This window comes from Bos mutus, chromosome 6, assembly GCF_027580195.1.
Source record: "Bos mutus isolate GX-2022 chromosome 6, NWIPB_WYAK_1.1, whole genome shotgun sequence".
In the NCBI taxonomy this organism is placed as follows: Eukaryota; Metazoa; Chordata; class Mammalia; order Artiodactyla; family Bovidae; genus Bos; species Bos mutus.
Window position 1 is genome coordinate 89,363,275 of NC_091622.1, and position 26,741 is coordinate 89,390,015.

The 26,741-nt window shown below is 40.1% G+C and overlaps 1 protein-coding gene across 2 annotated transcripts in view; it reads right to left on the bottom strand.

The window, feature by feature from the left end:
* Window positions 1–26,741, bottom strand: part of BTC (betacellulin) — a 52,230-nt gene that overhangs the window by 3,970 nt on the left and 21,519 nt on the right. The window contains exons 2-5 of one of the 2 annotated variants that reach the window (XM_070372517.1): window positions 22,012–22,080; window positions 11,975–12,092; window positions 2,483–2,629; window positions 329–439 (exon numbers count right to left, since the gene is read on the bottom strand). In XM_070372517.1, coding sequence (XP_070228618.1) covers window positions 331–439; window positions 2,483–2,629; window positions 11,975–12,092; window positions 22,012–22,080 — 443 coding nt within the window. In that variant the 3' untranslated portion in view covers window positions 329–330. Of the gene's footprint in view, window positions 1–328; window positions 440–2,482; window positions 2,630–11,974; window positions 12,093–22,011; window positions 22,111–26,741 lie in introns of both variants that reach the window. The other variant, XM_005891257.2, reaches the window with a different exon arrangement.

The following is a 26,741-nucleotide window of genomic DNA, read 5'->3' on the forward strand; positions in this document are numbered from 1 at the left end:
CAAGTGAAAAATATATCAAAATCTTATAATATTTTATAAGAATATAAAATAACCACCACAACCACACAGAACAAGAAACTAGACTGATCTAAGTGCATCAGAAAAACTGTGTAAAAGTCTATATTCTATCTCTGTGGTACCATGCAAAAGAAAGATATGATAAAGTCTTTTATCTGGCTTCAGATTCAATGAAAAAATTCTCAATTTATTTTTAGATGTTTTTAAACACAATCAAATTCCAATCGATTTACTGAATGCAATTAAACCCCACTTCACCAGGCAAATATCACCTGAAGAGCTCCCCATCTACTAAGTTTATCATACTTACCATTAAGCAATACTAGTCTCTTGAATATCATCATTTATAGGAGTTATATCTTTACCCAGAGTTTCCATTTCTTCTTCCTTCTTTCTTCTTTTCCGACGTTTCCGAAGAGGACTTGGAAAACAAAGTGTTAGAAATTAGAGTGGTCCTTTTAGTTACTGCAGTCACAAAATTAAACATCAGTAAAGCCTAAGATCTTATTTCCAGACTGGTAAAAATGTACAGGTTCATGAAAAAAAAATTTTTTTAGGTTCTCTCTTAACCATCCCTTTCTCTAGGCTCAAATAGCTACAATAGCAAAAGTACAGAGAGAATGTAGTTATAGCTACATAGAAGGAATATAGTACTTGATTGTGGATAGAGCTTGTTGAGCACAAGAAAACTTTTCAGGCCAAGTCATTTTACAAAATAGACTGATAAGCATTATTTAGTATGTAAATAAAAGATAGTACAAAATGGAAACCAACATAAGACTAAGAGAATGAGGGTAATCTCTGAATATGTTAATTAAGTTTCCAGATAAATTAATTAAGAAACGTATTAGATATTCTGTAGTGCAGTCCAGTTTTCTTAAAATATGATACAAAATGAATGTAATAAAATACAGCATTTCCCAGCTCTGCCCCAAACTTGGCATTCTAAAATTCCTTTTTGCCATAAAGGAAGTAAAATGTTACAAATATCTATCAATTTTATAGCTAGAAGGAATCCTACAGATTATTTGTAAATGCGAGTTTAATCCTCTCATTTTACAGAAAATAAAATTAAAGTTTAAAAAGATTAAGAAGTTTGTCCAAGTTCTCAAAAGTGTTTGATGGCACAGCTGGGACAAACATCTCTCTAGACAGCTGTTAGCTGTGTTAACGCTTTTCTACCAAGAATGCTATAAAGAAAGGACTCATGTAACACCTTCCTGTAATGAGAACCACAGTCCAAAGTACAGTTCAGGAGGCTTCTCAAGACATGAAGGTAGCATTTTAAGAAAATGCTTTTTTAGCATGCTGTGTGGGAGTTCTGGCCTGATAAAAAATTTGATGAGTTTCCAAAACTAAAGCATTGTACTAAGCCATTCTATCTCAGAGAAAAAACAAGGATTTTCTTGATTAACAAAGTTGAGGTATATAAAAAATAAAGACAGGAGAAACAGTGCAGGCATCTTTTGTAAATAAAATTCATTATTTTAATGTGACTAATAAAAAATACTTTTGTTTCTATCTTTCAAAGTTTTTGTGTCACGGTATAGTTTAAGAAAAGTATTGTTTAAGCTATTAACAAACTTACATAAAACGTGATGGACTCTAGGGCTAAATAATTGACTTTTTTTGATTTCCTTGGACTACAAGGAGATTACACCTGTCAATCCCAAAGGAAATCAATCCTGAATATTCATTGGAAGGACTGATGCTGAAGCTGAAGCTCCAGTCCTTTGGCCACCTGATGTGAAGAGCTGATTCACTGGAAAAGACCCTGATGCTGGAAAAGATGGAAGGTGGGAGGAGAAGGGGATGAAAGCTCAAACTCAAGGAGGCAGTGGAGGACAGGAGGCCTGGTGTGCTGTGGTTCATGGGATTGGACACGACTTAGCAACTGAACAACAAAACTGACTTTTTAAATTGATATGTAATTGATGTGTAACATTTTATTCATTTCAGGTATGATTTGATATATGTTTATATTGAAATTGATCACCACAATAAGTGTAGTATTTAATAGCCATCTCCACATTTACAAAATTTTTCATTCTTGTGATGAGAACTTTCCAGATCCCCTAAGAAACTTTCAAATATTCAAGACTGTTTTATTAACTATAATCACTATGTGTACATTACATCCCATGACCTGTTTATCTTATAACTAGAAGTTTATACATTTGGGTCGCCTTCATCCATTTTGCCCACTTCCTCTTTCTCAGAGGATTTATATAAATTTTATTTGAATTATAATAATTATGCTTAGAAAAATGACAAAATGACAAAAATCATGTCATGTGTTTATTATAAATGCTTCAGAATAAATGATGGTGAACTGTAAAAAGTAATTTAAATTAAAAAAAGGGGGGAAGAGAAAAGGCAGGAAGGAGGGAAGGAAGGAAAGAAGATAGGAAAGGAAAGATAAAAGTTTTTAGACTTCCTTAAAATTAAATTTAAAAATACTTACTGACAGCATGTGCAGATACTGACCACCAAAATGATAAAAATTACCATAACTGCTATCAAACAAATCACCAAAATCTGCCCTCTGTCTCCTCTTAGGTAAAACAAGTCAACTCTCTCACATCTGGCCCCAGCATAGCCTTCATCACAGCTATAAAAATAGAACAAAAACAGGGCAACAAGGTCAAAAAGTAAAAGACTCTTAAGAATCTCTACTATTTCTTTGTTGAAGAAATTAACACTTTTTTCATTACTTGGAATTAACAAAGGGTACAATTCCTTTAAACAAAATGTGTTTAAGCTGTACAATCACTGTGTTTATGAGAAATTTCATTCTTTGCTAAAAACCTGTCATCCTTTGAACATCATTAACAATATGTCTGGAGAAGGCAATGGCACCCCACTCCAGTACTCTTGCCTGGAAAATCCCATGGACGGAGGAGCCTTGAAGGCCACAATCCATGGGGTCACTGAAGGCTGGGCACGACAGAACGACTTCACTTTCACTTTTCAGTTTCATGCACAGGAGAAGGAAATGGCAACCCACTCCAGTGTTCTTGCCTGGAGAATCCCAGGGACAGCAGAGCCTGGTGGGCTGCCGTCTATTGGGTCACACAGAGTTGGACACGACTGAAGTGACTTAGCAGCAACAATATGTCTAAGATAAATAAACGGGGAGGGTAACACTAAAATCTACCCTGAAATTTTAGATTCTGAGTTTGAAAGGGAGGGGGTGATAAAATCCCCTATACAGCACTCTCAAGTGCTTAAATATCCCCGGACAGGGAATTCAAAAATCCCCAGGATTTCCCATTTCATCAGAGGGCGATACAAAGAGTTTCAGTGTGCCTGAGTTCTCCTATTATAAATTATATTCAAAGTATATGGTTTTATATGATCTAACATGGAACATACACAAAGCTCTGTAAATGTTATTTTATAGGATTCCTCTCCACACACCTTCCCCCACCCCCTGGCCTCTCTTTTCATCTTCCACCCATCAGTTCTGGTTCTAATGCTTGCAGGAGTCAGACTAGGTAAGTCTCTTCCATTCAGCACCTCCCCAACTGCATCCCCTCAAAACACAATAGATGTCCTCTCCAGTTCCTTTATCTGATCCTCTAAAGCCAGTCTCAGATCTGTGCACCATTCCCTGTGTGCTTATTAGCTTGGTCGTGTTTGACTCTTTTGGGATGCCATGGACTGTAGCCCACCAGGCTCCTCTGTCCATAGGATTTTTCAGGCAAGAATATTGGTGTGGGTTGCCATTTCCTCCTCCAGGGGATCTTCCCCACCCAAGGATCAAACCTGTGCCTACTGCATTGCAGGGAGATTCTTTACCCTCTGAGTCATTGGGGAGCCCCACCTATCCCTCTGCTCTCTAAAGGCCCCTTTGCTGCATGGTCATGGTAAAGTGAAGTAATCAGAAATCAGCAAGCTCTCCAAACGCCCCAATTCCCCTCTCATTCTCTCATCAACTTCATCAATACAGTCCTGAGTTGACCTCAACTTAGCAGATGCTCCCCTGTCTGAAGTTACAGTTACAGAGCCATTTGACCAAGCAGCATCCAACCACCTAAAATTCAGTAATCTGAGGACTGTTCATTGCAGTCCCTGACTTGTGTCAGATGCCTAAAGGATGCATAAAAAGTTTGTCTGAAGATATTTGAAAACCAAAATGATATGTTGTAACATCACTACTTTTGGCTAACAAATATCTTCTCTTTTTTTCTCCTCAGACTCATGCCAAACACAAAGAGATACTGGTCGTATACATAATTATTTAAATTTCAGAAAGATAAAGCTCTGCTTCTTAGAAAGATGACTGTGTAATTTCATTTTTTGTTGTTATTGTTTAAGCAGATATCTATTGCCAGGCCACTCTAGAGTCTATGTCTGATAAAAAGCCAAGGCAGTTAGTTCCCACAAAGCCTTATTTCTCAAGTAAGGAGGTCCCTGACTGATTATATTGTAGCTGCTACAATGATTAAAAAAAAAAAGAAAAACTAGCTTGGTCACAGCCATCAATTGAAAGATGAGGCTCTATGCAAGCAAAGGAGAAAAAAACCACCTAAGGCCATCTATTGCAAAATGACCCCAGGATGTATGAGGGAAAATTGCTTCCTGCAAGATAGCTAGACTCTTCATCGCAAGGTCAAAATAACAGGAAGAGAGCTTAGAAATATCTGAAATATCAAAAAATCTCTTGCACATAGAACTGGAAATGGGGGGAGAATCACTTTTGATCGCAAGTGTGGGAGGGAGGTTTTAATGGGGTTTTTTTTAAGGTTATAATTAAAATCTACAAATATAGTCTCTTCTAATTAGCTGGAATGTTTCTGTAACAAATTTACTAAATACGGCATTTTTAAACAATAACTTTGCCCATAAAGTACATGGCAATTACTTGCTACTCTTTTAGAATGTTTTCCTAATTATAAGCCCTGGGTTCAGTTACTCACCCATGCTTTAAATGAATTTCTCAGTAAGCAGTCCTTCCTATTAGCTATAACCCAGTGAAGCTATGTAGAAGGCCAAACCCTTACACAGCTAGTTACAATGACTCATGTTATTTCACTGCTCATCTAATTAATAAAGTATCAGCTAACGGTCATTTCAGAAGGGAAAGGAAGAGGATAGGGTGAAAGATGCTAGCAAATGTTTAATAAATGCTGAGCAAATGAATGAGTTTTTATTTAATAAATATCTCATAAATTAAAAATAACATTTAAAGATGCTATGACCCTTGAATGTGGTCCACTGGAGAAGGGAATGGCAAACCACCTCAGTATTCTTGCTTTGAGAACCTCATGAACACTATGAAAAGGCAAAATGATAGGATACTGAAAGAGAAACTCCCCAGGTCAGTAGGTACCCAATATGCTACTGGAGATCAGTGGAGAAATAACTCCTGAAAGAATGAAGGGATGGAGCCAAAGCAAAAAGAATACCCAGCTGTGGATGTGACTGGTGATAGAAGCAAGGTCCGATGCTGTAAAGAGCAATATTGCATAGGAACCTGGAATGTCAGGTCCATGAATCAAGGCAAATTGGAAGTGGTCAAACAAGAGATGGCAAGAGTGAACATCTACATTCTAGGAATCAGCGAACTGAAATGGACTGGAATGGGTGAATTTAACTCAGATGACCATTATATCTACTACTGCGGGCAGGAATCCCTCACAAGAAATGGAGTAGCCATCATGGTCAACAAAAGAGTTCAAAATGCAGTACTTGGATGCAATCTCAAAAATGACAGAATGATCTCTGTTCATTTCCAGGGCAAACCATTCAATATCATGGTGATCCAACCTATGCCCCACCAGTAACGCTGAGGAAGCTGAAGTTGAACAGTTCTATGAAGACCTCCAAGACCTTTTAGAACTAACACCCAAAAAAGATGTCCTTTTCACTACAGGGGACTGGAATGAAAAAGTAGGAAGTCAAGAAACACCTGGAGTAACAGGCAAATTTGGCCTTGGAATACAGAATGAAGCAGGGCAAAGAGAATTTTGCCAAGAAAATACACTGGTCATAACAAACACCCTCTTCCAACAACACAAGAGAAGACTCTATACATGGACATCACCAGATGGTCAACACTGAAATCAGATTGATTATATTCTTTGCAGCCAAAGATGGAGAAGCTCTATACAGTCAGCAAAAACAAGACCAGAAGCTGACTGTGGCTAAGACCATGAACTCCTTATTACCAAATTCAGACTTAAATTGAAGAAAGTAGGGAAAACCACTAGACCATTCAGGTATGACCTAAATCAAATCCCTTATAATTATACAGTGGAAGTGAGAAATAGATTTAAGGGCCTAGATCTGATTGATAGAGTGCCTGATGAACTATGGACGGAGGTTCATGACATTGTACAGGAGACAGGGATCAAGACCATCCCCATGGAAAAGAAATGCAAAAAAGCAAAATGGCTGTCTGGGGAGGCCTTACAAATAGCTGTGAAAAGAAGAGAAGCGAAAAGCAAAGGAGAAAAGGAAAGATATAAACATCTGAATGCAGAGTTCCAAAGAACAGCAAGAAGAGATAATAAAGCCTTCTTCAGCGATCAATGCAAAGAAATAGAGGAAAACAACAGAATGGGAAAGACTAGGAATCTCTTCAAGAAAATCAGATACCAAAGGAACATTTCATGCAAAGATGGGCTCGATAAAGGTCAGAAATGGTATGGACCTAAGAGAAGCAGAAGATATTAGGAAGAGGTGGCAGGAATACACAGAAGAACGGTACAAAAAAGATGTTCACGACCCAGATAATCACGAGGGTGTGATCACTCACCTAGAACCAGACATCCTGGAATGTGAAGTCAAGTGGGCCTTAGAAAGCATCACTACGAACAAAGCTAGTGGAGGTGATAGAACCAGTTGAGCTATTCCAAATCCTGAAAGATGATTCTGTGAAAGTGCTGTACTCAATATGCCAGCAAATTTGGAAAACTCAGCAGTGACCACAGGATGGGAAAAGGTCAGTTTTCATTCCAATCCCAAAGAAAGGCAATGCCAAAGAATGCTCAAACTACCACACAATTGCACTCATCTCACACACTAGTAAAGTAATGCTCAAAATTCTCCAAGCCAGGCTTCAACAATATGTGAACCGTGAACTTCCTGATATTCAAGCTGGTTTTAGAAAAGGCAGAGGAACCAGAGATCAAATTGCCAGCATCCGCTGGATCATGGAAAAAGCAAGAGAGTTCCAGAAAAACATCTATTTCTGCTTTATTGACTATACCAAAGCCTTTGACTGTGTGGATCACAATAAACTGTGGAAAATTCTGAAAGAGATGGGAATACCAGACCACCTGGTCTGCCTCTTGAGAAATCTGTATGCAAGTCAAGAAGCACCAGTTAGAACTGGACATGGCACAACAGACTGGTTCCAAATAGGAAAAGGAGTACATCAAGGCTGTATATTGTCACCCTGTTTATTTAACTTATATGCAGAGTACATCATGAGAAACGCTGGACTGGAAGAAACACAAGCTGGAATCAAGATTGCCAGGAGAAATATCAATAACCTCAGATGTGCAGATGACACCACCCTTATGGCAGAAAGTGAAGAGGAACTCAAAAGCCTCTTCATGAAAGTGAAAGAGGAGAGTGAAAAAGTTGGCTTAAAGCTCAACATTCAGAAAATGAAGATCATGGCATCCGGTCCCATCTCTTCATGGGAAATAGATGGGGAAACAGTGGAAACAGTGTCAGACTTTATTTTTGGGGCTCCAAAATCACTGCAGATGGTGACTGCAGCCATGAAATTAAAAGACGCTTACTCCTTGGAAGGAAAGTTATGACCAACCTAGATAGCATATTCAAAAGCAAAGACATTACTTTGCCAACAAAGGTTCGTCTAGTCAAGGCTATGGTTTTTCCTGTGGTCATGTATGGATGTGAGAGCTGGACTGTAAAGAAGGCTGAGTGCCGAAGGATTGATGCTTTTGAACTGTGGTGTTGGAGAAGACTCTTGAGAGTCCCTTGGACTGCAAGGAGATCCAACCAGTCCATTCTGAAGGAGATCAGCCCTGGGATTTCTTTGGAAGGAATGATGCTAAAGCTGAAACTCCAGTACTTTGGCCACCTCATGCGAAGTGTTGACTCATTGGAAAAGACTCTGATGCTGGGAGGGATTGGAGGAAGGAGGAGAAGGGGACGACAGAGGATGAGATGGCTGGATGGCATCACTGATTCGATGGACATGAGTCTCAGTGAACTCCGGGAGTTGATGATGGACAGGGAGGCCTGGCGTGCTGGGATTCATGGGGTCGAAAAGAGTCAGACACGACTGAGCGACTGATCTGATCTGATCTGATGTCCTTTGAAGACTCTGGGATCTCTGTTTTGAAATAATCAGTAGGCACTATTTAAGAACTTTGTAAGTATTAACTAACTGATCCTTATAACAACCTTTGAAGTAGTATTATTGACCCCTTTTGGAAGATGGAGAAACTGAGATATAAAGGAGGTGAGTGGGGGCTAGGATTCAAATGCAGGAAGTCTGGCTCCCAAGTTGACAACCACAAGTTGTCCCTGCCCAGGGAATAAACCCTCATCTCCTGAGGCTCCTTCCTGGCAGGCAGATTCTTTACCGGATGAGCCATTGGGTTTCCAGGATGGCTCAGGGATACAGAATTCGCCTGTCTCCTGCAAGAGACTTGGATTCGAGGGTTCAGTCCCAGGGTTGGGAAGGTCCCCTGGAGAAGGAAATGGCAATCCACTCCAGTATTCTTATCTAGGAAATCCCATGGACAGAGGAGCCTGGCTGGCTACAGTCCATGGGGTGGCAAAGAATCGGACATGACTTAATGACTAAACAGTAACAAGTGAGCTGTGCCATCTAAAATAAAAGCTATGTATCTGGAAACAAATCATCCCCGTTCCCCACCCCCCAAAAAATACTGAGAAGATTAAGAAGGGATTGAGTTATTTGAAACACACACTTTGGTTTTTTATATAAAGACTGCTGCTGCTGCTACTGCTAAGTCACTTCAGTCGTGTCCAACTCTGTGCGACCCCATAGACAGCAGCCCACCAGGCTCCTCCATCCCTGGGATTCTCCAGGCAAGAATACTGGAGTGGGTTGCCATAAAGACAGGAGTCCACAAACTCCTATGATCCCAAGCAAAAGGAGAAATTTCTGGTTTCCCAAGATGGCATAATCGCCCATGGCAAGACGGTTTTGCCTGAATCTGTGCTACAAAAAATCACCTAAAAGGTGAGACCTAGTTGAATAGTTCCCATTCAATTCAATAGTACATTTATGGAACATTTACTCTGTGCTGGGTACCACAATAAATATTTTTGCTTGATGTATTATTTTGCTTAATTTTCAACACATGAAAGAAGGATATTATTATCTTCTTTTAGAGATAATTAAACACCCAGGAAAGGTAACCAACTCATTGTTAACACTGCTCATAGTTGGTTGAAACAAAATCTTAGGTGTATTTTACTCCAAAGACTCCAATGTTCTTCCTCCATCAGCCCACTGCCCTCCTTGGTCTTATACCGGATCACCACTAAGAAGGTGTTCCTGGTTCAGATTAAAGCCTTGGATTTGACATTCAGCACAGCACTAGATCAAACCCAGATCTCTTGCTTTGCAGGCAAATTCTTTACCTCTTTATTGTCTGAGCCACCAGGGAAGCCCTCAGTGGTAAAGAATCCGTCTGCCAATGCAGGAGACGTAAGAGACACCATTTCGATCCCTGGGTCTGGAAGATCCCCTGGAAGAGGAAATGGCAACCCAACTCAGTATTCTTGCTGGGAGAATCCCATGGACAGAAGAGCCTGGCAGACTGCAATCTATAGGGTCTCACAGAGTGGGACACAACTGAAGGGACTTAGCATGCACGCAGGCACAGCACTATATGAACTGTGACAGAGGGACTTGTTCATTTATTCATCAGACATTTCTTGAGCACCTAGTAAATTCTAGGCACTGTGCTTGGCACTGGAATATGAGAACGAATAAGCCATCATCCCTGCCTTCTAGGAGCTCACAGTCACAGAAGGGAGGGTCAGAGAAACCAACAGTGATACTCCAGGGGGAAAGAGCTTTTCATTGAAATGTGACTAGATCACTAAGGACAGACATCCAACTCAAGTCAGTGCAGGGATCCAGGACGAGCTGCTGTTTGAGCTGTATCTTAAAGCTTCAATAAGAATAAACTTTCCAGACTATGAGAATAGCTTGTCTAATAAACCCTGCAAACGAATGTAGGATCTCATAAGGACATTTGAGAATGTGGTGAGAGATATGGCTGGAAAGTCAAGCCATTCAACTATACTTCAGTGAATATATATATATATATATATATATATATACACACACACACATATATATAACCAAAAAGGTCAGTGAGAGGAGTGACTCAAGATGATATTAGGAGTCTAGAGAGCAGATCTGCTGAGAAGCTATGATTATTCTGGAAACAAGTAAGAAGAGACATTTATGGTTCAAAGTATGACCATGACTTCCTTTACATATAGAGATGTCAGCTCTCCCTGAATTAGTTTGTAAATTCAACATAATCCTAATAAAAGAAAAACAAAATAAAACAACTGAAAAAGAAAGTTAAGGCAGCATCAGAGGAGCTCTGGAGGAAATGGGTTTTAACCTCTGACTGAAGGAGACAGGCTGGGTAATTTTGTTGTTGTTTAGTTGCTAAGCCATGTCCAACTCTTTGTAACCCATAGGCTGCCAGGCTCCTCTGTCCATGGAATTTTCCAGGCAAGAATACTGGAATGGGTTGCCATTTCCTCCTCTAAGGAATCTTCCCAATCCAGGGACTGAACCCTAGTCACTTGCAGTGCAGGTAGATTCTATACCACTGAGCCACCTGGGAAGACCAGGCAGGTAGATTACAGCTGTGGTTTTCATTCTAGAAGGCAGCGATATTAAAGAACAATACATGTACAGACATAGGGACCAGTAAGAGAAATGTACTGAGCTAAGAAGCATTAATCTTTTAAAAATTCATTATATTCTCCCAAGCCAGTAAGCAATTAAATGAAATTTTAAAAAATCAGCTCTATCTTTCCCAAAAATTTAAGCACATTTTCCTTATTTCCTTACAGTAGGCTTTTTTCTTATTCCCCTCTAAGTATTACCTATTTATATATTTTTAATTAAATTAAATTATAATCTAACTTTGAAGAAGTCCTCAGCTCTTCAATTTTCCACTATATCAGGGCTTGGAATCACTGTCCTGAGATACTTGTGGGGAGGTGGGGGTGGGGAGAAGAATACTGGGGCGACTACACAGAAGAACATAAATATTCTATGAACTTTAGGTTAAAATTATATTTTAAAAAAATCACCTTGTTCCTCTATGAGGTAAGGTCTCAGCACTTCAGCAAGACATCTTTAGCAGAAAATAAATATTTAAGATATGCAAAAAATTTGTTTGTTCCTGAGTAAAATTAAACTTGGACTCAATCTACCAAGAGTTGGAACGAGAACTCTCCTCCCAGTTCCCTGCTGCACTAAACAGGCTTTATGAATCTCTAAAAATAGGACTGATTTCCATGCACTTAATTGACACCTGCAAAAGTAGCTTTGAATTTGGCAGAAATTTCCTTCATATTTACATTCACAATGAACCAACTAACAAATGCCAGAAGAATGTGTTCGAGTTTGAACCACACCAGAGTTTATTTGAGCTGAAAAGCATCCTTAACACTAGACAGAAACAGTTTTGCTTGCTCAAGACAGCGGAGGAACACGGGCCCCCCCCTCCGAAGGCGATCTGGACTCTCGCATGCTCAGATTTCAGCAAGAAAGTGTGCGTCAGTTTCTCCGTAAGTCACTGCCCCTAAACAAGTTGGGGGGTTGGGGTGGGTAGGACCAGGGAAAACTGTAACCCGACAGATGGCTGGGTGAGCTCAGACTTTCCACTCCTGTCACCGCCCCCCCACCCCAAGCCAGCACCAGTCTGCACCCCTTGGCTTGTAGGCTCCATGCTCCACTTACACGCAGGAGGGCGTCTGCTCGGCCACCACGAAGCGACATCTCCCTTTAATGCAGTAATGCTTGTACTGCTTGGGGCACCGAGAGAAGTGACCTCTTCGCTTTGGTTGTGTGGTGGTAGCTGAAGAAGGAGAAATGACTCAGTAAATCAACTCACTTTAAATGCATGTTTGTAAATGTAATAGAATTATATTCCTACCAGTGTCGCCAGTGTTTCTGTAGAATATACTCCCATTTCTCATCGCTCCTTCTCTCCACACTGGGATATGTCAGACTTTGGGGACCAGAAACTGGCCCTAGAGACTGGCTATTGGGGAATGTGATGGAAACGTTTCAGATTTTAACTAAGATTCCTGTTTAAACGACCTCTGAGAAAAGTCAGCGCTGTTTAAAGGGTAAATATAATTGTGATAAAAGAGGAAGATTGGGAAGATTGTCAGAGGTGTGGGGCTGATGGCATTGAAAAGAGAGGAGGGTTTTTTGTTTGTTTGTTTTTGCTTTCTTCTTTTCCTTTTTTTAAACTTAAACACAGCACTTACTAAGTGCCAGATGCTGGTCAATATGCTCTATATAGAGTCATCCCTCGGTATCTGAGGAGACTGATTTCAGGACCCCAGCTGATACCAAAATCCACAGATGCTGAGGACCCTTATATCATGGTGTTTACAGTCAGCCTTTGGTATTGCCTGGTTGGATCTTTGGTTGCCTGAATCTAAAGATGCTAACAGGAACCCACAGATTGGGAGGGAGGGCTGTATTAGCTCATTTAATACTCATAACAGCCTTGTGAGGGAAGCACCATTCTAACTCCTGTCTATGGATGAGCACGGCACAACACTGGGAAAGACTGAAGGCAGGAGGAGAAGGGGACCACAGAGGACAAGAGGGTTGGATGGACTCGATGGACATGAGTTTGACCAAACTCCAGGAGATGGTGAAGGACAGCGAGGCCTGGCATGCTGCAGTCCGCAGAGTCGTAGAGTCGGACACGACTGAGTGACTGAACAACAGGAAAGCACAACACATCGAGGCTAAGTTACTTTCCCACATCCCGCAGCTCGTATGTGGCAGGGCTGGGACTCAGACCCAGGCAGTCCTTGCGTTTGACTGCTCCACTCTGTTGGGCAGGTAGCAGTCATCTGCTCCCTGCCTGAGGCACCCACAAGTCCTGCTTCTCTGAATCGAGATTATCCCACTCATTGGACCCCTGGGGGGCTTTTCCTGCTCTGAACGAGGAAGACTGGAAGCTTCATATCCAGGATTTCATTCCCTATACTGACTTTTTTCTTACCTTTTAGAATCTTAATTGCCTAATTTTTCAATTAGGGGAATAGGGGGGATAATATGGAGCAATTTCTCCATCGTTTACCTGTAAAAAGTTTCAATAAATAAGGGCTGTCAAGAGAAACAGTAAAAAAAAAAAAAAAAATGCTAACTAGTTGTTTCATGGGTTGATTCACAATAAACGCCTACCCACACCCAGAGAAAACAGCTAACTAGCCAGCTGACCCAGGGTCGGACTTTCCATTGTCATGGTATGACCAACAGCTTGCAGGACTCAGACACCTGTGAAATCAGAAAGCCCACGGTGGTCACCACAGAAGGGCATTTCACACTAGGTTTGGCATGGCACCTGGCACTCCAATGACATTAAACAATCCTTTTAGAGAGAGCAATGACCACTGAACTTTTAATTAATATTATGAAGTGAGTAAATATATAGCTGCCCAGGGTCACCACAAAGGACACTCACAAAGAACTCTGGATGATCGGTACAGAGGAAATTCCTGGGATGCCAGGTCACAGAGTTTCAGAGGGTGGGAGACGTTGGAACTGGCTGACCTGGTTTTGGTCGGTGACTTGATTACCAGTCCTGCTGACTGCTCGTACGTGCCAGACATTTGCTCCCATGCCTGCCAGTCAATGGGACTCTGGTTGAAATTTCTCCCATAAATAACTGCAAAATGTCTCAAAGGCAAAGATCTGTGTATTTTGGCAAATGGATTGACCGAATGAAAATCAACTTCCATTCATTGAGTATCTCCTCTTTCCAGAGGCCTGTAGTAAGCATGAGAAAACATCAAAGAAATAAGAGATACCCTATCTAACTAGCGACATTGGCATGATAGAACAAATTTAATTCAATAATAAGCAACAAACCAGTAAAAACAACCATAGTAACCACGTAAACAGTGTGGTCCACTGGAAACAGTGGAAAAAACACTGGCTTAGGAGGAAGGAAATCAGCGTTTCATTTTCAGCTCTGCCTTACATGAGCCATATGGGTCCAGGCAAGCTAATTTGGCTGTCTGAGCCTCAGTTCCATCATCTGGAAACTGAAGATGCTAACATCTACCTTAAAGGGCTGTTGAGAGGCTCAAGTGAAAAAATGCATGTGGAAATTCTTAACTTCCCAGGTGGCACTATTGGTAAAGAAGCTGCCTGCAATGCAGGAGACCCAGGTTCAACCCCTGGGTCGGGAAGATCCCCTGGAGAAGGAAATGACAACCCACTCCAGTATTCTTGCCTGGAGAATTCCATGGACAGAGGAGGCTTGTGGGCTACAGATCATGGGGTCGCAAAGAGTCAGACATGACTGAGCAACTTTCACTTCACTTCGTATGCAAATTCCTAGCAAAGTGCATGAGACAATAAAGTCCTTAGTAAATGAGTTGATTCTAGAATCTTGAAAATCTTGACAATTCTAAGAGAAGTCTTGCAGCAGTACAAAGAGGGCTTATCTAATTTTTTAAAAAATTCTGGAAAATGCAGAGTTTTTTTAAGAGATGCAAGCATGAGTGCTCAGTCATGTCAGACTTTTTGTGACCCATGGGCTACAGCCAGGCTCCTCTGCTGATGGGATTCTCCAGGCAAGAATACTGGAGTGGGTTGCCATTTCCTCCTCAAGGGCCTCTTCCTGACCCAGGGATCGAGCCAGAGTCTCTTGCATCTTCTGCATTGGCAGGCAGATTCTTTACCATTGACCCACCTGAGAAACACTTTTAGGAGATGGTGAGCAAGCAACAGAGTTGTGGAGAATTTCAAGAGAGACAATTCAGTCTTCAGGAATATGCCAGCCTTATGCAGGAGGAGGGAGGCAGATTTAATGGACATGGAAGAGATCTGAAGGAGAGCAGCCAAGGATGGCTGTGAATGGAAGTCAGAGACCTCAAATGTCAGCAGGCTGAAGTTTTACCCTTGAATGAGGTGGGAGAGAGTTGAAGAAGGTTCTTATGGGTTAAATTAAATGGTATGTGTGAAAGCTAAACTGTGAAGCATTTTACCAATGTATTAGACAATAAAGCACAGAATGGATTAAAGTAAGAAGATGCCAAGGGGGAAAGGAGGAAACTAAGTCACATCTGAGCCACGCAGACATACATGACACAGACCTGGGGCAGGGGAATGGAGGGCAAGGAGATGAATAAAAGAATAGAGAATCATCAGTACCATTTCCATCATAAAATACAGAGAATTTAAAACATGATTAATACAATAATCAGGTAAGAACAGGGACCTACTGTATAGCTCAGGGAACTCTACTCAATACTGCATAATAACCTATATGGGAAATGAATCTGAAAAAGAATATGTATAAATTCATCACTTTGCTGTACAACTAAAACTAATACAGCACTGTAAATCAACTGCACTCCAATAAAGAAGCAGTGAGACTTCCTGACGGATCTGCTGGGCTCCAGAAAGGTCTTTTCTACTTTGTAAAGCACACCTGACTTTAAATATAAGCTATATGGCTCTGTATCCTGAACTTCACTAATTCCTCTGGCTGCCATGCCCTGCTAAACATAGCCAGCCTTTTTAATAAACACCACATAGAGCAAGATACCAGAGAGCGCCTTAACCAGCAGCTGCTGGATGCAGTGATTTGATCAGCCTCGGTTCATCCAAGCAACACAAATCCATGCCAGGGAAAGGGTTGCCAGGTCCTGTTTTGATTGCTCACAGAGTTCCCTCCTTTGCCAAATAAGCATGCCCTTAAATATTCCCAGCATTATTTGGATTTGAAAACACTTCCATGTCACCAAGCAGAAAATGTCCTGTGATTTCTCTATGGAACTTTAAAACCTGGAAGAAAAATTAATCACACATATTGCCCTTCCCACTCCACACTCCCCCCCAAAAAAAGCTAAATGGGAGCCTCTCCCTCTCTCTCTTGCATGGAAATGAGAAGGCTTATCAGCATTTCCTCCTTTGAAATGCACCTAAAATTCCAGTTGCTTTCATCTAATATTCATCAAGGTCACATTATCTGAAAACTGAACAGCTATGAAATCCAACATTTTCTGCCTATCATGAGACCTGATGACATAGGGAAGGGGACGGTAAAGTCTATCCTTCCATTCCAGAGATATTTATCAAGAAAAAGGAAAAGTTAATCTTATGACAAAAGAATGATTAGTCCTACGTATTGTGTTTCTCTGTTGACAAGTGAATGGCATGGTCTTAAAATTGTAACAGCCATGAAGATTCCTCTGATATTGAGGTTTGTTTGCTGTTATTTAGTCACCAAGTTGTGTCTGATTCTTTTTCAACTCCATGGACTGTAGCCTGCCAGGTTCCTCTGTCCATGGGATTTCCCAGGCAAGAATACTGGAGTGGGGTGCCATTTCCTATTCCAAATACTAGGGGTGGTGGAACTTAATTACTCTTTTTCCCTCCTACTTGCTCTTTTCCAACTCACACTCCCCAAACCAAATCATTTCTCTGGGAATGAGTTTGTTCCGCAAAACTACATGGAAAAATTGCATGTACCAGATCACAGCACAATCTTTTAAGTGGATGGGCACTGCAGGTAACATATCACAAACTCTTCATGAGACACTATATTCCAAAGATTCTACAGCCAATTAAATGAGAAACCACCAGGGCTACTGGAGGTCAATGATGTCAAAATTTGATTCCAAGAGTTAGTAGAAGGGATCAGAAGTAAGAATATCTTTCTTTGATAGTATGGGCAGGCAGATAAGAAGTGGTCACATTTTGGGGGTCATTAGAATCATTAGATGAGATGTGATGGGTTCTCTTGAGCCAAACTAAAGTGGAGAAATACAGCAGACACCCAGATAACCTAGTTTAAATATAGAATTTTCCTCATTTTGATGGATGCTTTGACCAAACAGTGTGGTTCTTTAGTCTTTCTGTGTGTATGTGCTAAGTTGCTTCAGTCGTGTCTAACTCCTTGTGACGCTATGGACTGTAGCCCCCCAGGATCCTCTGTCCACGGAATTCTTCAGGCAAGAATACTGAAATGGATTGCCATGCCCTTCTCCAGGGGATCTTCCAAACCCAGGGATCGAACCCGTGTCTCTTACGTCTCCTGCATTGGCAAGCAGGTTCTTTTCTACTAGCTCCGCCTGGGAAGCCCTAGCCTTTCTGTACTTGATTCTTATTCTCCAGCCAAGCAGGCTTTGCCATGCCTTTGTGATTAAAACTCTTCACAATTAATACATTAGGCTTATTTTCATAAAATCGTCTCTTACCTATTCTGATAATGCTCATGAAAAATCTATTTAATGATTTTGCAAATGGTATCAATATCAGCAACTCTTCTGAAATCAATTACTGGGATAATGCTTTTTTGGTAAATCTCATTACAGTATTTATAACCTCTTGTATCTCTAAATCTTTAGTTAAATACATAGTTAAATCTCTATGTAAGAGATTTAAAAGAGGGGAACTAAATTCAGGCTTCCCTGGTGGCTCAGATGGTAAAGAATCTGCCTGCAATGCAGGGACCCAGATTCGATCGCTGTGTCAGGAAGATATCCTGGAGGAGAGAATGGCTACCTACTCCTGTATTCTTGCCTGAAGAATTCCATGGACAGAGAACCCTAGCAAGCCACAGTCCATGGGGTCGCAAAGAGTCGAACATGACTGAACAACTAACACTTTAAACTTCTCAACTTTATAAATTTTGAGATAGAAGTCCTAAAAATGTTAACAAAGAGAGAGAGGAAGGGAAAAAAATCCTTATAAATTGACCTTCACACACAGATATCTGACCTAAAAAGAGTGGAAAACAACCAGTGCACCGAAGAGTTCAAATGGTCACAGCAGAATCTGGAGAAAATTTCCTCCTAGACTATGAAGTACAGCCTGAGACTTTAATATTTTAGACCTCTTCCCAGTAGGGACTTCATTTTACAACCTTCTTAAACCAAGAAGGGAGGAAGAAGGTTTTATATTTTTTAAGTTAATTTTTCTTCTTACCTTGCCAACTATCTCCGTGGGACAGGGGAATGTAAATTCAGGATGCTCTTGAAAAAGTGCAACATCAGAAAATTTATTGTAATTGAGGATTCCCATTTGTCTTACATTCAATGCCATTTTTTGTCAAAATGTGAATTGGTCTATTTCTCCAGGAAAAGAAAAATAAATCTCACAGATGTATTTGTTACCCTCCTGAGCTTCTAGGATATGTTTATACAGAGGGCCAATCAGGCCTCATCAGCAAGTCTTTTACCCAGAAGGACTGTGTCAACCATCTGTGAGCTTACAGGACTGGACATTCACTTATAGCTGCTCTTTTCATTCTAGCCCTTTTAAAGGAAGAAGAAAGAATTCAGTGTTGAGATTTGCGTGTATTTCATATATTTAAAATTATTCTTGGCTAGGAGATAAATAAGAATGGACAGGGAAAAAATTGCATTTCTTTTTGTTTTTCAAGAGTGCATGTGATGCCTCCTTTGCTCATTCTCCCTGGCTGGTTTGACTTCAACTCCCTCAGCTCCTAAATTTTGCAATGCATTGAGGTGCAACACTTACTCAGCTTTTCTCCTTGCTCCTCTTCCTCTCTGGGTGTTTCCTGGCTTCAAACAGCTTAATGATAACAATGCCCAAATTTGTTTCCATCCCAGATCTCTTCCTCCCATGCTAACTGCCTCATTAACATATGTCTCACTGGCATTTCAACTTAACACTTCCAAAATGGAACCTAGGATTTCCACCCTCCTCAAATCTTGTCCTTCCTCATCTCAGTAAATGGCATCTACCTCTTTTTTCCTATTACCTTTGTGACCTCATCTTTGACTGTTTTGTTCATTGCTGCATCCTTGGCACTTGGAACAGGGCCTCCTGTATAGTAGGTAGCTCATAAGTACTGACAAACTGAATAAATGTTTCATTCAAGATAGAAAATGACGGACTAAAAATGGAATGCTTAAAGACTGGGGCTGTTGGCAAGTAAAATCCTGAAATCATTTAGAAACAAGAAGGACCCTTAAAAATCATTTAATTCAGGGGTCCCCAACCTCCAGGGTGTAGACCGGTACTTTCTGTCAGATCAGCAGCATTTGAATAGAAATAAAGCGCACGATGGGCTTCCCTGGTGGCTCAGACAGTAAAGAATCTGCCTACAATGCTGGAGACCTGAGTTCCGCCCCTGGGTCGGGAAGATCCCCTGGAAAAGGGAATGGCAACCCACTCCAGTATTCTTGCCTGGAGAATTTCAAGGACAGAGAACTCTGGCAGGCTACAGTCCATGGGGTCACAAGAGTCAGACATGACTGACTAACACTTTCACTTTTTCACTTTCAAAGTGCACAATACAAGTAATGCAATTGAATCATCCCCAAACAACACCCCCATCCCCAGTCTGTGGAAAAATTGTCTTCCATGAAATCAATCCCTAGTGCCAAAAAGGTTGGGGACCACTGAAAGTCACTTCTTTATTTTACAGGTTCCAAATTAAGTCTTTGAAAGCTTGAGCAATGTGCTCAAGGTCACACAGTTACTCAACAGAGACAATCTGCTCCTGTTTTACATTAATTTCTCTTTCAAGAAACTACTGTCATTTGCACTTTCAAGGAATTGTTTTTTTCAGAATTTTTCTCATGTATTGAACATTCCAGTCTTCTAAAGTGATTCTAGAATATTACCATGGGAATTAACAATACACATTCTAGAGCCAGTCTTTCCAAGTTCATGTCAGGCTACTCTGCTTACCTGTGACCTTAAACAAACTAGGAAACAATTTATAGACTGAAAGTGCAATCTACAGCCTCTATAGAAAATAGCAAGGAGTTTATTCAAAAATTTTAAGTGGAACAGCCATATGATCCAACAATACCACTCCTGGATATTTATCCAAAAATCAGGATCTCAAAAAAGAAGCTGCATTCCCATGTTAATTGTAGCATTATTCACAATAGCCAAGATGTGGAAACAACCAAAATATTTATCAAGAGATGAATTGATAAAGGAAATACAGTATATACAGACAATGGAATACTAATCAATCTTGAAAAAGAAGAAAATTTTGCAATATGCAGCAACATGGATGAACCTGGAGGGCATTATGCTAAAAGAAATAAACCAGTCACCAAAGGACAAGTAATACATGATTCAACTTATATGAGTATCTAAATAGCCAAATGCACAGAAACAGAGTAGAATGGTGGTTGCCACAGGTTGCGGGGAGAGGCCTTGTTTGTTGTTCAAGGGCTATAAAGCTTCAGTTCTGTAAGATAAATAATTACTAGAGATCTGCTATCCAACATCACATGCTATACTTAATAATATATGCTAAGTTACTTCAGTTGTCTTTGACTCTTTACAACACTATGGACTGTAGCCTTCTAGGTTTCTCTGTCCATAGGATTTCCTAGGCAAGAATACTGGAGTGGGTTCCCATGCCCTCCTCCAGGGATCTCCCCAACTCAGGGATCAAACCGAGGCCTCTTAGTCTCCCGCATTGGCAGGTGGGGTCTGGGAAGCCCCAGTAATATTGTATCATGCACTTAAAATGTTGTTAAAAGTTCTCATGACAATAACAAAATTTAAAACTACATTTAGGAGAATGATAAGTAATAGTTTTTAACCCTGTCAATCATGAGATTACAGAATAATCTCCCAAAGGAAATGTGAAAGTGTCATTTAAGACATTCAAAACCAGACTGAAGGAAAACACACATATAAAGTAGGCTTTGTCCTTCTCACTGCACAGGTGACAAGACTCACACCGTCAGGATCTAAGACAGCATGGACTCCACAGCCCATGGGCACTCTCCAGGCCACCCACTAAGGGGAGGGAGGAAAGAGGAAAGTCGGGCTAGAACTGATGACTCACATCAGGACGACTTGCTCAGCGTGCTCCTGGCTCAGTTTCAACATCCCCAGGACACTAGGAAAGGAGCACTTGCACCAGGTCACCATACTGCAGCTCAGAGAAGTTTCCAGAGGTTCTTCTCCACTCTGCCCTACTTTCAGAACTGGCCTATGTTGTATTGTGTTTTGTTTTGAAACAAGAAACAGCCTCTGTAGAAGATCAGACCATACAGTGTATAAATGACAGACAGACCTTAGACCAGAAGTCAGTCAGCTGTGACCCAAAAACCAAATCTTGTTCACAGCTTCTTTCTCTAAAAAAAAAAAGTCTTATTGGAAGACATCCAAAGCCATTCATTTGCATACTGTCTATGGCTGCTTTCAATGGCAGAGCAGAGTAGTTCCAAAAAAGACCACAAACCCCACAAAATCTCAGTTTTTACTATCTGACTCTACTAAAGTTGACCCCTGCCTCAGACTAATAACTTTGAGAATACTAATTCAAGCATCTGTAAGGTAAAATATGTTTTAAAAATTGATGCCTTCTTCCCTTCTTTTAAGTTATAAAATAGAAAATAAAATTTTGAATTTGAATAGAATGTGCCAACTTTCTATGAATCTAGTCTAAGATCACATGATGCTAGAGGCTGGAAGTCACATCTATGATGGAATGAGAAAGACCTGAGTGTGAATCCCAGATTTGCAGTATACCAGCAGTGTGACCTTTGGCAATTACATATTCTTTCTAGCTTCACCTTGAAATAAAGTAAAAAATGTTACTAGCTCATAGAGTTCTTGCAAGGAGTGAATGCATTACTGTATGTAAAGCCCAGTGCCTGGTACATTAGCAAGTGCTCAAAAAACTATCTGGTTTTATGATTACTGTATTATCAACTTAAAATTTAGAGAAGTCAGCTTTCTGAGATTGAATACAAAACTGATGAAATACAAAGACATCAGTAGTTATGCATTACCTGGGCAGTTTTCTGCGTGATCTCCACAAAGAAGGCCATCATCTTCAGGACTTCTGGTTGAATTCCCATCTGCCAGAACACAGTGGAGGATCACTAGACCTTCAAGTTCAAAACAGAACCAAAATAAACATGAAACCTTGAAAACGTGCTCAAGACAAAAGATTCTATCAAAGTCTCAACCATTTATGAAAATAACAAGCCTGTGGCTCCCATTTCCAAGTTATTTTCTTGCAGCATGGAAGGGGCACCCAGGCCAGCATGTCTCATTTTTCAAGCTCAAGGCTCAAGACAGAATTTTCAAACCAGTATCACTTTCTGGGCTTCCTTGGTGGCTCAGACATTAAAGAATCTGCCCACAATGTGGGAGACCTGGGTTCGATCCCTGGGTTTGGGAAGATCCTCTGGAGAAAGGAATGGCAACCCACTCCAGTATTCTTGCCTGGGAAATCCCATAGACAGAGGAGCCTGGAGGGCTACAGTCCGTGGAGTTGCAAAGAGTCAGACACGACTGAACAAACAACACACACACATCACTTATATCTGATGAGACCTGGCCCTATAAGTGAGAAGACTTAGCCATAGCTGTGATGGAGACTTATCCTATGAGCAGAAGCACAAAGGGAGTTCTCAGCCACCTGATGGATATATATACACTGGTGAGCTTCAGGGAAGAGGGATAATGAACCCATGTGGCAATGTATTTTCTCCACTGGTCTTCACACGCCCAGTGCTTCTCAAGTTTTAACTACCCAGTGTGCTTCCTTCTGGGGAGATGCAAACTAGATATTCAATTCATAGGAACTGTTTTAAAATTTGAAGTTCCTCCAGCTTAGTAACTCTGTCTCTGAGAAGGACAGGCCTCATGGAAAAGCAGGGGGAGGAAAGGAACATGGTGCTGAGGTTAGGAAAGTTTAGAATACAAAGGGTAGTCCTTGCAGGGATTCTGATTCAAACAAACCAACAGTAAAAATCACAGTAAATATAATCAGGGGAATCTGACAATCTTAAGAAATTGTTAGAGTGTCAAGTGTGATAGGAGAAGGAAATGGCAACCCACTCCGGTATTCTTACCTAGAGAATCCTGTGTACAGAGGATTCTGGTGGGTTGCTAGCCATACGGTCTCATAGAGTCGGACACGACTGAAGCGACTTTGCATGCATGCATGCATTGGAGTAGGAAATGGCAACCCACTCCAGTATTCTTGTCTGGAGAATCCCAGGGATGGAGGAGCTTGGTGGGCTGCCGTCTATGGGGTCGCACAGAGTCAGACACAACTGAAGCGACAGCAGCAGCAGCAAGTGTGATAATGATATTGTGGTTTAGATTTTAAAAACAGAATTATATCTCTTAGAGATATGTATTTAAATACTTATTAAGGAAATTAATGTATCTCTGATTTGCTTTAAAATAATCCAGAAAGGGAAGACAGGTGTGCAGCAGTGAGGGAAAGGCATAGATGAAACAAGACGGTCCATATATTGCTCATTGTTGAAGCTGGGTGGTATGCATGTCAAGGTTCACTCTGCTGTTGTCTCTACTTTTACATATACTTTAAAATATCTATAATAAGAAGCTGGAGAGGAGAGGGCAGAGGAGGAATGATAAAACTGCTTGGGAGCTGGATGATCCTGAGTTCATAATCTGTTTTTGCCACTTTACAGCCATGTACCATGGGCAAATTTCATAACCTCTCGGTTTCCTCATTGGCAAGATGGAGATAATTATTATCCCTTCTTCAGAGTGCTGTCGTGAGGCTCCAACCAGCAAAGTATGCAAGGCACTTAATGCAGTGTTAACGCTTAATCAGTACTGTTAAATTACTCATTATTATGTAACTAGTAGGAACAGAGTAACTTGCAAGAACAGAGTAACTTGCCCACTGGTTGTGTTGACAAGGTTCTAAGCTGCACATGTCCTTCAAGTACAATTAAGCTCAACAAACATCCACAAGCACCCCCAAAACACACCTGTGGACAGGAAATGCTCTACCCTCAAACTCCTCCAAAGCTGCTAAGGCAGGTAATCAGCCAACCAAGTAATCAAAACACAGTGATAGTATTGTACCAGATAACAATAGAATCTAGAAAGTTCAAAGGCGGGAAGAGTTTCAAAAACAGTTTTTTCAAAACAGAGAGTTTTTTCTCTCTCTATTGAATTGGGGGGAAAAAAAAATTTTTTTTTAAAGAGGTGGTACCTAGCATTGAAAACAGTGAAGAAAAAAAGAAACTCATATCCATTGATAATAGGTAAATTATTACTACTCTTCCGCAGGACAATTTATCAGGACTTTTAGCTAAAAGCTTAAAAATTGTCCAAGTGCTTAAATCCAGTAATCTCATTTCTAGCAAGTTTTCCCAAGGAAATAAATTAAAATACATAAAAAGATTTCACTACAAAATTTCTACATGTGACATGGCTTATAAAAAAATTAGAAATTGGCCTAAATATCTAACAATAGAGAGCTGATTAAAGATACAGGAAATACTTCTGGGTAATATAATGCTCTTCAGTCATAAAAATTTATTTTCAAACATTTAAAAATATCCCTCAGTAAGAGAAGCAAGTTATAGACTAGTAATTAGTGAGATCTGAGTGTTTTTTTCTGCATGTGTTTGTGATAAATATAAAAATATCCATATAGATAAATAGTTTAAAAAAAAGATGGGTAAGTAAGTAGATAGAGTTGCCCACATGGTTAGAAGAACTTTTTGTTAATTATCCTAATTTGCACTTTCTAATTTTTCTACTTGACTATTCTGTTTGTTGAAACAAGAAAAAAGGAGCAGCTCAAATTTAAAAAAAAAAAAACACCTTGCTAATAGTTTCCTTTGATGTGCAGAAGCTTTTAAGTTTAATTAGGTCCCATTTGTTTATTTTTGCTTTTATTTCCAATATTCTGGGAGGTGGGTCATAGAGGATCCTGCTGTGATGTATGTCAGAGAGTGTTTTGCCTATGTTCTCCTCTAGGAGTTTTATAGTTTCTGGTCTTATGTTGAGATCTTTAATCCATTTTGAGTTTATTTTTGTATATGGTGTTAGAAAGTGTTCTAGTTTCATTCTTTTACAAGTGGTTGACCAGATTTCCCAGCACCACTTGTTAAAGAGATTGTCTTTAATCCACTGTATATTCTTGCCTCCTTTGTCAAAGATAAGGTGTCCATATGTGCGTGGATTTATCTCTGGGCTTTCTATTTTGTTCCATTGATCTATATTTCTGTCTTTGTGCCAGTACCATACTGTCTTGATAACTGTGGCTTTGTAGTAGAGCCTGAAGTCAGGTAGGTTGATTCCTCCAGTTCCATTTTTCTTTCTCAAGATCGCTTTGGCTATTCGAGGTTTTTTGTATTTCCATACAAATTGTGAAATTATTTGTTCTAGCTCTGTGAAGAATACTGTTGGTAGCTTGATAGGGATTGCATTGAATCTATAAATTGCTTTGGGTAGTATACTCATTTTCACTATATTGATTCTTCCAATCCATGAACATGGTATATTTCTCCATCTATTAGTGTCCTCTTTGATTTCTTTCACCAGTGTTTTATAGTTTTTCTATATATAGGTCTTTAGTTTCTTTAGGTAGATATATTCCTAAGTATTTTATTCTCTTCGTTGCAATGGTGAATGGAATTGTTTCCTTAATTTCTCTTTCTGTTTTCTCATTATTAGTGTATAGGAATGCAAGGGATTTCTGTGTGTTGATTTTATATCCTGCAACTTTACTATAATCATTGATTAGTTCTAGTAATTTTCTGGTGGAGTCTTTAGGGTTTTCTATGTAGAGGATCATGTCATCTGCAAACTAATTAAACTTAAAAGCTTCTGCACATCAAAGGAAACTATTAGCAAGGTGAAAAGACAGCCTTCAGAATGGGAGAAAATAATAGCAAATGAAGCAACCGACAAACAACTAATCTCAAAAATATACAAGCAACTCCTACAGCTCAACTCCAGAAAAATAAATGACCCAATCAAAAAAATGGGCCAAAGATCTAAATAGACATTTCTCCAAAGAAGACATACAGATGGCTAACAAACACTTGAAAAGATGCTCAACATCACTCTTTATCAGAGAAATGCAAATCAAAACCACTATGAGGTACCATTTCACACCAGTCAGAATGGCTGCGATCCAAAAGTCTACAAATAATAAATGCTGGAGAGGGTGTGGAGAAAAGGGAACCCTCTTACACTGTTGGTGGGAATGCAAATTAGTACAGCCACTATGGAGAACAGTGTGGAGATTCCTTAAAAAACTGGAAATAGAACTGCCTTATGATCCAGCAATCCCACTGCTGGGCATACACACTGAGGAAACCAGAAGGGAAAGAGACACGTGTACCCCAATGTTCATCGCAGCACTGTTTATAATAGCCAGGACATGGAAGCAACCTAGATGTCCATCAGCAGATGAATGGATAAGAAAGCTGTGGTACATATACACAATGGAGTATTACTCAGCCATTAAAAAGAATACATTTGAATCAGTTCTAATGAGGTGGATGAAACTGGAGCCTATTATACAGAGTGAAGTAAGCCAGAAGGAAAAACATAAATACAGTATACTAACGCATGTATATGGAATTTAGAAAGATGGTAACGATAACCCTGTGTACGAGACAGCAAAAGAGACACTGATGTATAGAACAGTCTTATGGACTCTGTGGGAGAGGGTGGGAAGATTTGGGAAATAAAAAATAAAAAAAAAAAAAGAAAAAAAAAAAAGAATTAG